Below are 16,266 nucleotides of genomic sequence, written 5' to 3' on the forward strand. Positions count from 1 at the left end.
ATAGTAGACCACCACAAAAATTTGTGTCTTATGAATCTTTTTCACCTAATTATAGGACTTGCCTCATGTTGATACATTCGTATGATGAGCCTACTTCATTTAAAGAAGCCAAAGATCATTCTCATTGGATTGAAGCCATGAAAATTGAATTAGAGGCTCTTGACAAAGCCCAAACTTGGAGCATTATTCGTCAACCTTTAGAAAAAAGGCAATTGGGTGTAGATGGGTATATAAAGTCAAAACCAAATGTGATGGATCTCTAGAAAGATATAAAGCTCGTTTGGTTGCAAAAGGCTACGCCCAAGAATATGAGATTGATTATGAAGAAACTTTTGCTCCAGTAGCTAAAATGACTAGTGTGTGAACATTGATTGCCTTAGCTTCTATTAAGCAATGGCCGATATATCAACTTGATGTTAAAAATGTCTTTTTAAATGGAAGTCTATGTGAAGAAGTTCTTATGGATCCTCCGCCAGGTCTTGAAATTGGTAAAGGAAATATTCTAAAGTTAAATAAAGCTCTCTATGGTCTTAAACAAGCATCAAAAGCTTGGTATGATCTTTTTAGCAAAGTAATTCTTGATAATGGTTTTTCCTCATGTTACACTGATACTGCTTTGTTTGTTAAAACTTCTAATGAGTACATAACAATTTTGTTGCTATATGTTGATGACATGATTATCACAGGTAATGACAAAAAGGGTATTGACCTTATTAAAAATGCTCTCAAAGAAAATTTTGATATGTCTAACCTTGGTTTTCTAAGGTACTTTTTAAGAATTGAAGTTGCATACTTCCCCAAGGGGTATGTTTTCTCTCAGATGAAGCTTGCCTCCGACATTATTGCCCGGTCTAGGCTGACTGATGACAAGAAGGTGGAGACTCCAGAAGTTATCAACGCCAAGATGAGAGCCAGTGATGGCACTCTTTTAGCAGATCCCACGCCGTTCATAGTGCAAGCTAATTTCAAACTGCTCCTACCATTCACATGGCCACAGTCACGAGGATTATCAGATATTTGAAAAGCACCATAACCAGAGTTACCAGTCGAGGAAGCGGGAGCGGGAAGCGAGGCACTTTCAAAAATTTAGGAAGCGGGGAAGCATAGGACCACTTAGAAGAAAATTACGAACCGTCTCGGAAGTGACCTAGGAAGCAAACCGGAAGCGAGAGGGAAGCGAAAAAAATGAAAAAAATGGGGAAGCGTGGGGGAAGCGCACTTTCCATAAAAGGGAAGTGCGCTTCTCAAAAAAGGGGACACTTTCCCTCACGCTTTGAAAGCGCGATGTTTCGCACTTCCGAAGCGCGCTTCCCCTTTTACCTAGGCGCTTCCGGTAACTCTGACCATAACTAAATGATTATTCTTACCCTCTTTTTCACCTCTCACTTTACTTGCCTATACTGACTCTGATTGGGGGGTAACCCCAATGATCGTATTTCCACTACAGGTTATTGTGTGTTTCTTAGAGAGTCACTTATTTCATGGAGGTGTAAGAAGCAACAAAAAGTTTCTCTCTCTTCTACAAAAGCAGAGTATCGTGCGATGGCCACTACCACCACTGAGATTGTATGGTTAAGAAGTTTGCTTAAAGATACAGACATCTCATTCTCAACTCCTTCGAAGTTGTGCTGCGACAACAAGAGTTCTATCTACATTGTCAGCAATCACACCTTTCATGGACGAACAAAGCACATCGAGATGGACTGTCATTATGTTCGTGATGAATTTTTACGGGGCACCATTCAACTACCATATGTTCCTACCGAGTACCAGTTGGCGGACTTCTTCACCAAAGCTTTGTCATCGCCTTGTTTCTACTTTCTCTTTAGCAAACTCTCGGTGATCTCACCTGGTGTTTGAGGGGGGGTGTTAAAATATGTTACACACACACACACACACACACACACATATATATATATATATATATATATATATATATATATATATGTCTATGTGTCTATCTACATATATATTTCTTTTGTAATACTCAATAGGGGCAAATTAGTCTTTTCACATTGTATACGCATATCCTAAAAGATATGCTCCTTTTTCTCTTTTCTTTTTCTTTTCTTTTTACCTTTTTTTCTCTTCTTTCTTTATTGGTTGAGAGGGGTCCACATAGAGTCGTTGGACCCCTCCAATGGTCATAAATATGACCGTTGGAGCCAACGGTCTCCAACGACTCTATGGGAGCCCCTCCTTGGGTCCCTTATTGTGTATAAATAAGGGGCTTGGCCCCATGTATTCTTAAAGCTTCTTGTGAAGCCTTATGTGAGTGAAATATATTTTACCTTATTTTGTGTGTTTTACCACTTTTTATGGTTTGTTGCAATCTTGCCCATTAGTGGCTTCTTGTGTATGTGCGTGCTTTCGTGCTTGCTCTTGGAGATATCGCCTCTCTCATTTGGCACTTCATTACATTTAGATGGATGCTTTTGGTGTTTGATGCTTCATTTTGGTTGATTGGCCTATGAATCTGAGTTATTTGAGCATGGATTATCAATTTGATGTCATTAAATCTATAGTTGGGTGTTGATTTGGTTGTTTTTGCTTAATTGGGAAAGTTTTTGAATTGAGAAGTTTGCAAGCAGTTATATTTCCTTTTCCAACAATATTTTAGAGTTGTTGGGTAGATCCACATAACTTGGGGAGCTCTCTTGCCCTACAGAGGTCGGATTGAGCCTCCGTGGTGTTGATCCACTGGGGTTGGTGTAACGCCCCAAAATTGTGGACTTGAAACCTTTTATGAGAAAGGTTGAAAGCTTTGAAATCAATCATTTATCAGAGTTTGAAACAGAAGTTCAGCGGAAGATTAGGTTTAAAAGAGCAAATCCCTAGACTTTGGGCTCATTACAACACATGCAATCTTCCCCTTATAAACCGATTTGCAATTCGAATATACATTTTATTGAAATGAAAAGAAGAACCACGTTTTGGTAATACAGTTTTAGTAATCCAGAGTTCTAATCAGAATAAATACTTTCAAAGAAACTTTATACCATATCTATCAAAAGTGTCCCCAGGAGTGCAACGTCAGGAAAGGGGTCTAGCCTTGAACGCATCACGACATCGTGTCATCGCAAGCTGTATAACTTGTTCACCGCCTGTCTCACAACAGACTAGTAGGTGTGCAAAAGACAAAAAAGAACAAAGGCTGCAATAAGCAAGATAATCGCTAGATCAAGCAGGAAAAAGCAAGACTAGCAGATCTGACAAAATGTGCTGTGGAGTAAGCAAAGCTCTAGTAAAGCAAATAGCTACATACAAGAGCAGTAAGGATCATAGTGCTAAACAAGCAACCATAGCAATCCCACAAATTCTAAAGGTGAAGAGTAACTAACTCTATCCAACAGTCAATCAAAGCAACTGAATAAGACAAGCATTCATAACAATATTCGCCATACATACAATTACCATTAGATGACTTAGTCCATCGGCAAGTAACTACATTAATCGTAAGGCACAAGCTATTGCATCACAAGCAATTCATAAGCTACATATGATAAGCAATCATACGGTAGCAGTTATGTCACAATATGTAACGACTAGCATAATGCTAGTGTTATAAGCAATAACTAGTATGAGAAACTAGTTATCACTGAGCAAAGAACTGCGTAAGCAGTTTAACCAACTAGAGTAACGCCTCAACAGGCGTGCATAGCTCAACAAGTAGCGTATCGAACTACCGAGCTAACAAGCAAGCAATCAATTCACGTTACAACACGCATATCTCGGTAGCAGTTATGTCACAATATGTAACGACTAGCATAATGCTAGTGTTATAAGCAATAACTAGTATGAGAAACTAGTTATCACTGAGCAAAGAATTGCGTAAGCAGTTTAACCAACTAGAGTAACGCCTCAACAGGCGTGCATAGCTCAACAAGTAGCGTATCGAACTACCGAGCTAACAAGCAAGCAATCAATTCACGTTACAACACGCATATCTCATAATCATGTGTGTGAGTTATATCTTGTCTCATTATGAGCAGGCCGTTGTGGGTACGCACAAGGCAAAAATGTAAAAACAGCCGAGATCGATTCGGGGGTCTATTATGCTATGTATTTTATTATACCCCAAATAACTGACTGAGTCCGCTTCCTAAAGGGACGGCTAGTGACCAAGAGAGTAAATCCCCAAAGGCAAACAAAGGCCCATGGATGCGCATCCGAACTTCTGTAGAAGTGGCCTGAAGTATTTCTCCTAACCTCCGATGACTGGGGAAGTCGGATCTTTGTCCGCGATTGCCATTAATGACTGTCCATCGGAGTTTTGTACCATCCATCCTCTCTTGATGAACCGTCCTGAATGAGCACGACGGGGGGTTTCTTAACCACCGTCCCATTCTACATGCTCTGGTCTTTCAACCCAATCGAGCATCTTGCCTGTAAAGGCGCATGATTATCATTTATGTGAATTATACGCGCCATTGCGCGTTCGAGGCAACCACACACCTTTCATCCTACTCACCGCAGTATGCAACGTACCTGTTTAAAAGTACAACCATGATGAGAGGGGTCAACTCATAGTGAAGATAGAAACATCTCTTGTGATCTCAAACATATGCCATTGCATGTTCGAGGTAGACATGTTAAAATATGTGTACTCATACACATATATGTATGTTCCTTAAATGTACATATATATTTATATATATAGAGAGAGAGATACGTGTACATATATATATGTACACGTATCTCTATATATATATATAAATATATATATTTTCTCTTCCTAAAATACCCTCAAGGGTATTTCTGTAATTTGTCATTTTACGCATATTCCAATTGGAATATGCATTGTAATTTCTTTTATTTTTGTTTTTTTTTATTTTCGGTTTTTGTACCACATTGGGGGCCTCCCAATAGAGACGTTGGGAGCCCCCAACGGTCACAAATGTGATCGTTGTGGGCTCTCCAACGTCTCCTTTGGGAGCCCCCAAGGTGGTCCCTTTGAGAGTGTATATATAGGGGCTCTCCCCTTTGTATTTGGTACTCCTTGTAGGAGCTTATGCTCCATTGTATAGGGTTTTTACCCTCTTCTTCCTTTTTCCTCAATAATATTCAACTTATGACTTTAAGTCATATTTACCCCTTTTATGGGTTTATGTATTAGCACATGATGTGCTTGTGTTGTTCCATTGAGTGGGTATATTTGCACTTCGTGTGCATGTGTATGGGTTCATTATTGAACCTAATGTATTCAAAGTTACTTTCTAACATGGTATCAGAGCTCGGTTGAGATCGAGTTGCTCTTTGGTGCATCGGGAAGCGTGGTATTCAAGAAATTTTTAAAGAAAAATGGTGAAGTATTCATTTCTCTCTCTTTTCTTTCTTAAAGTTATTCGGTATGCATTCTATTTCTTTAAGTATTGTATGAAGAATTTAATATGTTCTTTTTTTATGTGTACTCTTTGTCATTATGTCTTTTTATAAAAATTTGAGTTACTTGATACTCTATTGAATCTTTTTCGTATACATACTTTTTCGTATGTTTTTCTTTGAAAAAATTTAAATGATAACTTGTTTGGCGAAAAATTAGATATATGATTGCTCAAAACTTGCTTTAATGAGTCAGTAAAAATTAATGACCATTGGAGCTTTGAATTTATATTTCAAACCTAACTTTGTTTATAAGAATACCTTTTATATGAATGGTAAGTCTTTAAAGAAAGGTACGTTAAGATTAAAATGTTTGTGAAGTGTAGTTTTTTTGAAAAATGCTTGACATATATGAAAAATTCCTTAATAAGTTTTGATTCACTTTCCTAATGTGTCCTTTTTATATGAGAAACATTTAATTAAGAAGGTTTTTTTTCGGTTGAATTAAGTTTTAAAATGGTCTTATAGAATATGGTGATTTTCTTTGCATCTTTATACTCTTAAAAGATTTTTCAATTTGATTTAAAGAGCTTGTCTCATTATAAAATTTATGGTCTTCACTAATGTTTGTTGCCTACTTATTGCATTAGGAGTTGGTAATAATCTATTAAGTCATGTTTTTTTATAAAACTTAAGAGTTTTGAATTTTTCCTCGATAAATGTTTAATTTTATAGATTTATGCCATAGTACAATCTTACTTTATCATAAGGTTTTTTAATAAATCTATTATTCTTCTTTGTTGGGATTTCTCCCACTTTAGTGGAGTTTCCCCCTTCTTTGGGAATTTTGTGTGTTTTTTGCGCTCTCTTTAAGGAGTCTTTCGGTCCTTATAATCTTCTTGTGAGTATATACTCTTTTATGAAGATTTCATGGTTGTTGTGAGAAGATTGGTTGTGAGCATCATTTTTTAAGTTACATTAGTGGATTTCATAAGATTTTCAAACTTCACCATCTTTATGAATGCTTATATTGGCCTAAGTTTGTTATTTGCTCATTCAAGATTATTGTCATTTAAAAATCTTGCATTGCATAAAAGTGTATCTATTATCATTTGGTGTGTATTTAATTGCACTTTATATCTATCATAGTTGAGGCTTGTTTTTGACTTTTTGATTATTCCAAATCGGTTCTTACGCATGATGTTGCTTAATATTTCATAAATTGTGTTAGTTGCATAATAAGTCTTTTTTTGTATAAATGACTTCTTTTGAAGATTAAGCATAATTCAGATTTATGCAAAATTGTTGTTATAAAGCATATTATTGTGATTGATTATATTGGACCTTTGATTCAATTTTTAATCGGTCCTCTTTTCTTTGAAAAATGATTCATAAAGTGTTTATTGCCTTTTTGTGGCATTTATATTTGTCCATCACATGTTATTTAATGCATCATTTGTTTGGCCTTATTATTGTTTTATTAGAGATGTTTGTTGAGGTGAGTTATGGGCACCTCGTGTTATATCATTCTAGATTGTCCACTTGTCATATTATAGATGGTTGTTGAGGTGAGTTATGGGCACCTTGGGACTCTAAAATGATTTGTTATATGATCTCTAATTATGAGTGTGCCACTCATTTTTTCTCTTTTGGCCATTGATCTAATGGATGCTCTCATTTATATGTAAATGTGATGAATATATGGTGTTTAAAACCTTAAATGTTTTAAGGTATATTAAAATCAAGGTTTTGGGGATTATTGCCCAACCTTTTATTGTTTATGAATCATATGAGTGCATTTGCACATTTATGTTTTGTGCTTTTGTGCACAAGTGTTCTTGGTGTGTGTATATTCACACATTTATTCCAAAATGATATTGTTATGGGTATTCTTTTTGAAGAATATTGTTTCAAGGTTTTATTTGTATGTTTGTCATTACAAGTTTTATTACCTCAAAAGTCTTCTCCTTTTATGCCCCTTATCTAAGTGTCAGCATATGTAAACAAGAATTTTATTACACCTTCGTGTGTTGGTAGCCCTTTGTTGGCTTTTGCTCTCTTGGTCTAGTAGCTGAACACACTTGTCTTGAGTGTTATTTTATGTAGACAAGGCACGTTGATTCACACCATGGTGTGTGATTTTAGTCCATATTGGTGTTTGTGTCCTTGTTCTAGTCGCTGAAATGTATGCCCATGGTTGACTTATTTCACTCATTTCAAGTGCCATCTTATGTAGACAAGAGATGTATTGTGTTTTAGCCCATGGTTGGCTTGTTACTCTTATTCTAGTAGCTGAACATACTTGGTTTTGCGTGTATTTTTACGTAGACAAGAGATGCTTTTGGTCCATGTTGGCGTGTATTCTTTTGTTCTTGTCGTAGATGCACTCATTTCAAGTATTATTATATGTAGACAAGAGGTTCTTTTGCACACCTTTGTATGTGTCTTTGGCCTTTAATGTCATTTTTTTTATTCTTGATCTAGTAGCTTATCTATGTCACAGGGACTCGGCAAAGCAGGTGCCGCACCCGCGTCGACGCGACTCGACGCGGGTGCGGTCAACACGACCCTGGTTGCGGTCAACGCACCCAGTGTCATTTTGATACATTTTTTTGATTTTTTTTTTTAGTTTGCCCTATGAAATGGTACAAGGGTGATTCTTTGGACAAATCAGAGGTGCCGGAAAAATGCAAAGGGTGTTTTGGAAGGGGTGTTGTTTTAGAGTTGATACCTGGGGATTTGAAGGCAATAGGAAAAGGTTGCAGAGTCATTGTTGCAGTAGCTCCTGCTGCAACTGCACCACCGGGGACATCGTATAAATCGCTCAACCTGCCCTCACTGTTATAAAAGGTGGGGCTGTTGTCACAACGGGAGAAGGGAGGCATCCTAAAGGGGAACGCGTCGGTGCGAGACAGCTTTTGAGGCGCCGGACTAATACCTTCCCTCTCTTCAGCTCTCCTTTGAAGCCACCAACCTAAAGGGAATCATTCACGGCCAAGGCTCTTGCTGCTGCGTCTGCAAAGCTCCCTGCTGTGCCTGCGCTACTACTGCCCGTCTCTGATGCTCAACCAATCTCCCCCCATGCTTCCAACATTCGGCCTTTGGGACAAATTAGTAAAGCTAACGTTGCTGCCCCTTATTACTTCAAATCACATCACATTAACCCTTTACATGTCTCGAGTGTTGCACCCAACCAGGGTTGGGGACTCTAACCAAAGTTCCTTCACCTGATGCACTAACTAATTGTCCCCAACTAGTCTCCCCTCCACTTCCAGAAGGAAAAAGCGCAAAACACAAAATCCCCTCCACTTCACGTGATGCACTGACATTTATTATATGTCATAAAGAACTGACATATCTTATTATATGTCATAAAGAAATCTAAAAATGTAAAAGTAGAAAAGATGGCTGGAGGCGGTACAATCCCTATTGTGGGTAATAAGATATAGAACGGCCTTGCCCAGGACCCGCGTCGGGGGAACCCAGACCCCTTATATATATATATATATATATATTTTTAATTTTTTTTTGCCACACCCCCGCACCCGGGTTTTTTGGAAGTGCCGAATCCCCGCACCCGCACCCGTACCCGCACCCGCACCCATGTGACTTAGTAGCTTATACACTTGATTTATGGGTTTTGGAGGACTAATGAGGTAGTTGTTTGTAATGGATGAACTATTGTTGAAATTTGCAAAATTTCATTCATGACTTGTGTTTTAAGATATTCAAGTGAATCATATTTTTTATATGCATATTTTTAAAATCAAGTTGATTTTTTGGCATTTAATCTATATATTAAGTGCTTAAGGTTTTTTGGCCACTTTTGTATGCAAAATGTGTTTTTTGTCAATTGAGTGAGATTTTCCTAAATGGGTAAGATTCTCTACTCAAATAACACTCTTCGTTTTGCCTCGTAAATGGATTTAAAACCTTGTGAACTCTTTGTGTTTATTTTGTCTAAAGTTTGCTTGGAAACTTCGTTTCTCTTGTTTGGCACTTCATTACATGTTTGAAGCATGTTCATTAATGATTCCTTTATGCCTCTTCGTAGGCTTACTGTGGTGTCCCTTAGGGGACCATTGTGTTAATCCCCATTATGGGGTTATGTTTGTCCAATGTTGGACCTTATGAATGCATTATGCATTCTTGCAATTCATTTCCGCATAATTTGTTTCCGCTCACTCTTTAACATGATGTATGATTTTGAAACTTTGGTTTTCTAAATTTACTTTTCATGCTAAAATAATTATCCTATCATGTGCTTCAAATTTCTATGCATAAGTTATAATTTTGCACCATTGTTTTGCGGATGTGTCATCCGATATGGTTTCAATTAAGCTTGTTAGAAATATTCCATTTGAGTAAAGTGCAAAGATATGTTTTACTTGTTTTTTTGATGTTATTCTACAGAAGCTTGAAGATAGGATAAAAAGAAGTACCCTGGATGGATCGGGAAATGAGTTCACCATTAGAAGACAATTGGAGGAAGGCATTTACAAGATTCAATAGCATCCTTACCAAAGCCTCTTGGAGTCTTAACTCTTTTTTCAATCTTTTCATTTCCCCACGCAAAGCTTGAGGGGGGGTGTTAAAATATGTGTACTCATACACATATATGTATGTTGAAATATAATCCTTAAATGTACATATATATATTTATATATATATATAAAGATACGTATACATATATATATGTATACGTATCTCTATTTATATATATATATATAAATATATATATTTTCTCTTCCTAAAATACCCTCAAGGGTATTTCTGTAATTTGTCATTTTACGCATATTCCAATTGGAATATGCATTGTAATTTCTTTTATTTTTGTTTTTTTTATTTTCGATTTTTGTACCACATTGGGGGCCTCCCAATAGAGACGTTGGGAGCCCCCAACGGTCACAAATGTGATCGTTGGGGGCTCTCCAACGTCTCCTTTGGGAGCCCCCAAGGTGGTCCCTTTGAGAGTGTATATATAGGGGCTCTTCCCTTTGTATTTGGTACTCCTTGTAGGAGCTTATGCTCCATTGTATAGGGTTTTTACCCTCTTCTTCCTTTTTCCTCAATAATATTCAACTTATGACTTTAAGTCATATTTACCCCTTTTATGGGTTTATGTATTAGCACATGATGTGCTTGTGTTGTTCCATTGAGTGGGTATATTCGCACTTCGTGTGCATGTGTATGGGTTCATTATTGAACCTAATGTATTCAAAGTCACTTTCTAACAAGACATAGACCTCTCATCCTACTCATCGTAGTACGCAACGTACCTGTTCAAAAGTACAACCGCGATGAGAGGGGTAAAGATCTCTCGCAGGAAATCCCTTAACACTTCTGCTTTACAGAAGTTCACAGTGAACTCATTCAAGTTCCAACTTATCGTGCTTGGGTCATTTAGACAATCGCAAACATTCTGCCTATTAGGCGAATATCAACATAAAAGGATTTAACTTAATGTGCCAATACACGTTTAGAGGTTACTACAGACCTCTCGTCTTGCTCTTCGTAGGCCAAACATATCTTCACGAATACAACTACAAGAGGAGGTACATGGATTTCTCGTAAGAAATCCAACCACAATACCTTCACGAAGAAAAGAAGGCGTCAACTATCTTGGTTGGACTAGAAAGCCTAGAAACTAGGTCTCGCATCAGAAGTGATGTAACGCCGATCTAGCGATGGCGCAAGTACCTCAATAGGATTCCTGCCTTACTCGTGCACAGGCTCCTAAATAAGGTTAACTGAGTCGTATCGGATAGGCGAACTGAGGTTGCAACACACTTCTCCCAAATACATCGATTTGGGAGATCCATCCGCTATCTCTGCTTTACAAAGCTATACATCTTTGAAAATAGGTTTGCACCTAAATCATCTTTGGACAACCGAAGTGCATAAGTGTGTGTCGTGACTTTTAAGACAAGTGAAACGATATACACTATACACTCGAAACTACACTCAAGGAGTGCAAGCTGACAAGGGGCAAACCCGTGCACATACTAATACAAAGACAAATCAAGGGGCAAGACTCGATGTGCGAAACTACACCTCGAGCGCAAAACGCACAAGCCACACACGAGATATGAAATCATACCTCGACCATCGAAACACACAAGTAGACAACTACGTAAGCAACTCATGAGGTATGGGATCCTATCCTGACTTAGCAAGTGTAAAGGATGACTCACGAGGCATGGGGTTGTACCTCGATTAAACGATAAGCGTAAGCAAGTAAAGGAGTATACGACAGAGATAAGAATACACGCACGAAGTGCAACAGCAAAGTAAGGACGAACACATACAAAGAGTAAGTGCAACAGAAGTATGGCAGCAACAAAAAACTAAGGTACGAAGAGCAAAAGCAAGTAGTAAGGCCATGGCACATAAAGCGCGGGGCAATAAAGGTAAATGCAGAAAGCAAAGTGCGAGAATGTAAAAGAGGACCAAGATTTGCATCCTGGAGTAAAAAGGCAGATATACACAAGTAAATGACATGCCGCAAAGCGCGAGGCAGCAGAAAAGTAAAGTACGAAAAAGTAGAGAGGACAAGGATCGCGAAACTGCGTCCTTGAGTTAAAGGACATGAAATATAAGGACATGAATTAAAAGCCTGGGCACATATAGCGCGGCGGCAACAGAAAGGAAAGTGCGAGAAAGTAAAGAGGACAAGGATCGGGAAACCGTGTCCTTGAAGGTAAAGACATACATATATATATTATACGTATACATATATCATCCTGTTTTAGTTATCTTTCCTTATTTTAGCATTTATCCATTCATTGTCCTTTCACGCAAGAATCCCCTACCTTAAGGGGTTGCGGGTTCTCGTATGCCTGCGGCGTAAGCAAACAAGAGTTTGAGCCACGGAGGGCGAGCTGGATCCACCGTTCAACCTGCGATGCTTGGAACGTTAGTATATGTCGTAATATAAACGAGAAGCGGGTCTGGTAAGACCTGCAGTGGTACCGGACCCCAAACACGCGAGCTCCCTGCAGAAGAGAGCAACAGAGGCAGCAAGGCCTCCTGCCTGCGGGAGGCAGAGGCAGGAACTCTGCATCCTGCAGACAAGGGTGCCAGAGGCAGCAGAGGCTCTCTGCCACACTTGCCACAACAAGACAGGGGGGAACACCCCCTGTCAGAACATGAATCAAGACAGGGGCGCAACTCCCTGTCGGAACACGAGATAAGCAGCAAGAACAAGGCAAGGGGGCAAAGCTCCTTGCCGGAGAACAACCGAGGTGCAGGGGCTTCAACCCCTGCTGAGGAAAAACAGAAGGCAGGGGGGAGCTCCTCCCCCTACCAGGAAACAACAAGGGAGCAGGGGGACTCGCCCCCTGCCAGGAAACAAATGCAGGGGAAGCGTCGCCCCCTGCAGGCAAACATAAGAAGGTAGGGGGCAAAGCCCCCTACCGAGAAACACAAAAGCAAGGGGAGCCTCGCCTCCTGCCAGAAAACACAAAAGGGACAGGGGGAGAGGAACCCCCTGTCGACAAGACAAATGGCATGGGGACGGAGCCCCCCTACCGACCTAGCAAGGACAAGGGGAACAGAACCCCCTGCCGACAAGAGGCGACGACAGGGGGCTCAGCCCCCCCCTGTCGATCGACTCCAAAAGGAAGGCAGGGGGGGTTAACCCCCTGCTGACAAGAGGTGACGACAGGGGGCTCAGCCCCCCTGTCGACCAACCTCTCACAAAGGAGAAAAAGGGAGAAGGGGGTTTACCTCGGGAGACCACGGCAACAGGGGATGTCGCCGATGAGCGATGCCGGAATGCGAGCACAGACGAGAGCAGCAGCGGACGTCGGCTGAGCTGCCTCGGCAAGGGTGGCGATGGTCGGGAACAGAGGGTGTCGACGGAGGCTACCGACGCAAGAGGAGACGGTGACAGGGGTAGTTCACCGGTGCTGCAGGTGGAGATTCCGACGTTGAGGGATTTGGCGCAACCGACGAAGTCGCAGGGGAAATAAGAGGTGGTGGGTCGCCGAAGCTCGGAGGCCGCCGTCGGCCTTGATCGTTGGCGTCCTGCGACACAGGGGACGAAGAGGGGGTTCTCGGGTCGTCGGAGCTCGAAGGGGGAGATGGTTGACGACTGCGATCGCCGGCGACGGGGAGGTCGTCGATGCACAGAAGTCACCGTGGCTCCGATCGCTGGTGTCTGCCGAAGACGGGGAGAGCTGGTGGTCGGAGGCACGATCGTCGGCGGCTGCAGCACCCAGGATGAAGGCGGTGGCCGGCGTCGGTGGTCGCAGGGAGGGACAAAGACGGGAGAGGAGAGAGAAGGGGCGAGGGTTTCTACCCCTCGCCCGAGGTGCCTGTGACTTTTTAAAGTCACAGGCTTCTCGATCGTTCGAGAAGCCGGGTTCGGGCTCGGGTCCAGCTCGGATACGGGTCCGACATAACGGACCAACCTTGACACGTGTCCGACACGGGCAGGGCACGTGTCCGACACGGATTTTTTTTTTTACGGGCATTACAGTTGGAGTGTGGAGTTTGTTGAAGCGAAATGCTGGTCGTTGGACGCTGGAATCCGGTGAGAAACTGTTAAGATATTGTATCTATCTAATATGTATATATATATATATTATTTTGTATATTATATATATAATATTTTTCCTGTACACTCTTGTAATAGGAACAGCCTAGTAGGTGCTGCACAGTCCTTTCACTTTTTTATTTTGCTGTTTTTCTGTTTTTTTTTATTTTTATGTTTTTGAGTCAATGGCTGTTGGGACAGTCCAACTAGTTGTTGGACTGCTCCCAACGGTCATAAATATGACCGTTGGAGGCAGTCCAAGGACTAACTGGACTGCCTCCCATCTCTCATTCTTGACTCTATAAATAGAACCCTCCTTTATTTCGTATGTAATGCTTCTTGAAGCATATTTGTGGTTAATTCAAAATTATATATTTTATTCTTCTCTCTTATGAGTTGTTGGTGGGTATCTTCTTTGTGAGATTGTATTTGGTCCATAAGTGGCCTCTTTGTATTTGTGTTCTCTTGAAACCCTTAGTGACATTCTCTTGTATTTTTGCTTCATTACATGGTATCATAGCCATCGATATTGAGATCTGAGTGAAGCTTGTTCGTGTGGACGCAAGGTTGTGGATTGTGTGATCATAGGCTCATTGTGTCTAAAAGAACATTGCTTCCTTTTTTATTTTAGTTTATTTCCTTTTTTTCCTTTTTTTTATGTTGTACAATATAGCTGTTGGGCAGCCCAACTAGGCATTAGGCTGCGCCCAACGGTCATATTTGGGGTGCTCGCCCAATGTCTAGTTGGGCTGCCCCCCTTTCCCTCTCATTTGTATATAAATAGGAATGTTTCACAACCAGGAATGGACCTGGTATAGCTTCACAACCAGGATTGTTTCTTACAGTGTGTTGTGTATGAAATGCTGAATGTAATGTAGGATAGAAGCAAGAAGCCATGAAAATATAGCTAGATAAATACGAGTTATATAACCATCTTGATGCACTAACACATGCTGATTATTTGTTACTTATTGGAGTGCAGTATATGTCTATGGAAAGGAAATTTCTCAAATGGAGGCCACCTGGAACTTGGTTTGAGAGACTTTCTGGCATCCATCCAGCAGATAGGCGTATCCTATTCCGTGGGATAGGTCTGCGTACGGTTCGTAGTGGTGCAGCATGCTTTGCCTTGGTTGGAAGTTATCTCCTGGCAGTTGATCATCTTTTCTAACTGGAAGTGTCATCTTCGTGAAGCCTTCAAAGCAAGAGGTCGTGCTTATTATTGTCAACTGTAAGCTGGAAGCCATTGAGACTGTTCATAATTCATAGAATGTAAATTTTTTGATGTATCATGGTTTTCTCTGAGATTCTGTTTAAGTTTCACAGTTTATTCCAAGTATCTCAGTTGAAAGTGTGCAATATTCAACCACCAGAAAGCTGATGCAATTTAATCTCATTTTCTTGTCCTTTTAAATTACATGAGGATAAGATGGTTCATTTTCGGCTGAGTAGAAAATACCACAGAAATAATATCAAGCAATTGGACTTTTCCTTTTTGTCTGATAGTTAGTAGAACTTATGGACATTGTATAGGTGTTGGAGCTCAATAATTGAACTATGGTGTCCATTATCATGTCAATGTATTGGTATTTGTAAAAGAAGTTTCGCCGTATGTGAGCTTGTAATGCTAGTTTGCCACACACACAAGCACACATGCTTTTTGGATCTCTCTAGGGATCATATGTATGCCTTTTGTGATTTCTGCTCTCTCTCTCTCTCTCTGTATGTGTGTGGGAAATGAAAACCTACAAAATGAGTACGGTTCTAAATGAAACATGATATTGGATTTGTGGTGTTTTTTTTCAAAATTCCGACCCCATAGATGTGTTCAACATGATTGATTTACCAGAAATCGACACTTGGATCATGTATTTTGGATGAAAAAAATGGTATTTTGAGCCTTGAAAAATTATGAAAATTGTAGGCCATTGATTTTTGAAACCTTATAAAAAACTATCCATGCATCAGAATCAAATGCTCCAAGAAGTGATTCCTGTAAAAACATGAAGATCACATTTATGTAATCAGAATTTTGAAAAAACACCGGAAATCCAATAGCATGTTTCATTTAGCACCGCGCCCATTTTGTAGGTTTTCATTTCTCTATATATATTAGTTGATAAAATTCATGCCTGAGTAGAGAAATGCCAGTAATTTTCATATTTTGATAATAAATATCCAATTACATAAAAGGTTATATCCCACTCAACCCTTAACAGGACTGAACATTCATTGGTTGAACATTTCAATTTTAGCATATACTTGCACTAAGAACAGGAAGACTTTGGGTTGAACTGAGTTACGGAGATGATTGATATTGTCCTCTAATGAAACAAAATAAGAAGGATCAGAAATACTCTCACTAAAAGAACAGAACATTACACTCGGTACTGCATTTATTTAAG

The 16,266-nt window shown here is 40.0% G+C and overlaps 1 protein-coding gene across 3 annotated transcripts in view; it reads left to right on the forward strand.

Annotated features, from left to right (window-relative positions):
- Nucleotides 1-15,257, forward strand: part of LOC149821027 (Mitochondrial substrate carrier family protein) — a 69,676-nt gene extending 54,419 nt beyond the window's left edge. For all 3 annotated transcript variants that reach the window (XM_089983763.1, XM_089983765.1, XM_089983764.1), the window contains one exon: nucleotides 14,844-15,257. In XM_089983763.1, coding sequence (XP_089839889.1) covers nucleotides 14,844-15,032 — 189 coding nt within the window. In that variant the 3' untranslated portion in view covers nucleotides 15,033-15,257. The remainder of the gene's footprint in view (nucleotides 1-14,843) is intronic.
- The last annotated feature ends 1,009 nt before the right edge of the window (nucleotides 15,258-16,266 follow it).

This window comes from Nuphar pumila, chromosome 12 (genome assembly GCF_984573655.1).
Source record: "Nuphar pumila chromosome 12, dmNupPumi1.hap1.1, whole genome shotgun sequence".
Taxonomy (NCBI): domain Eukaryota; kingdom Viridiplantae; phylum Streptophyta; class Magnoliopsida; order Nymphaeales; family Nymphaeaceae; genus Nuphar; species Nuphar pumila.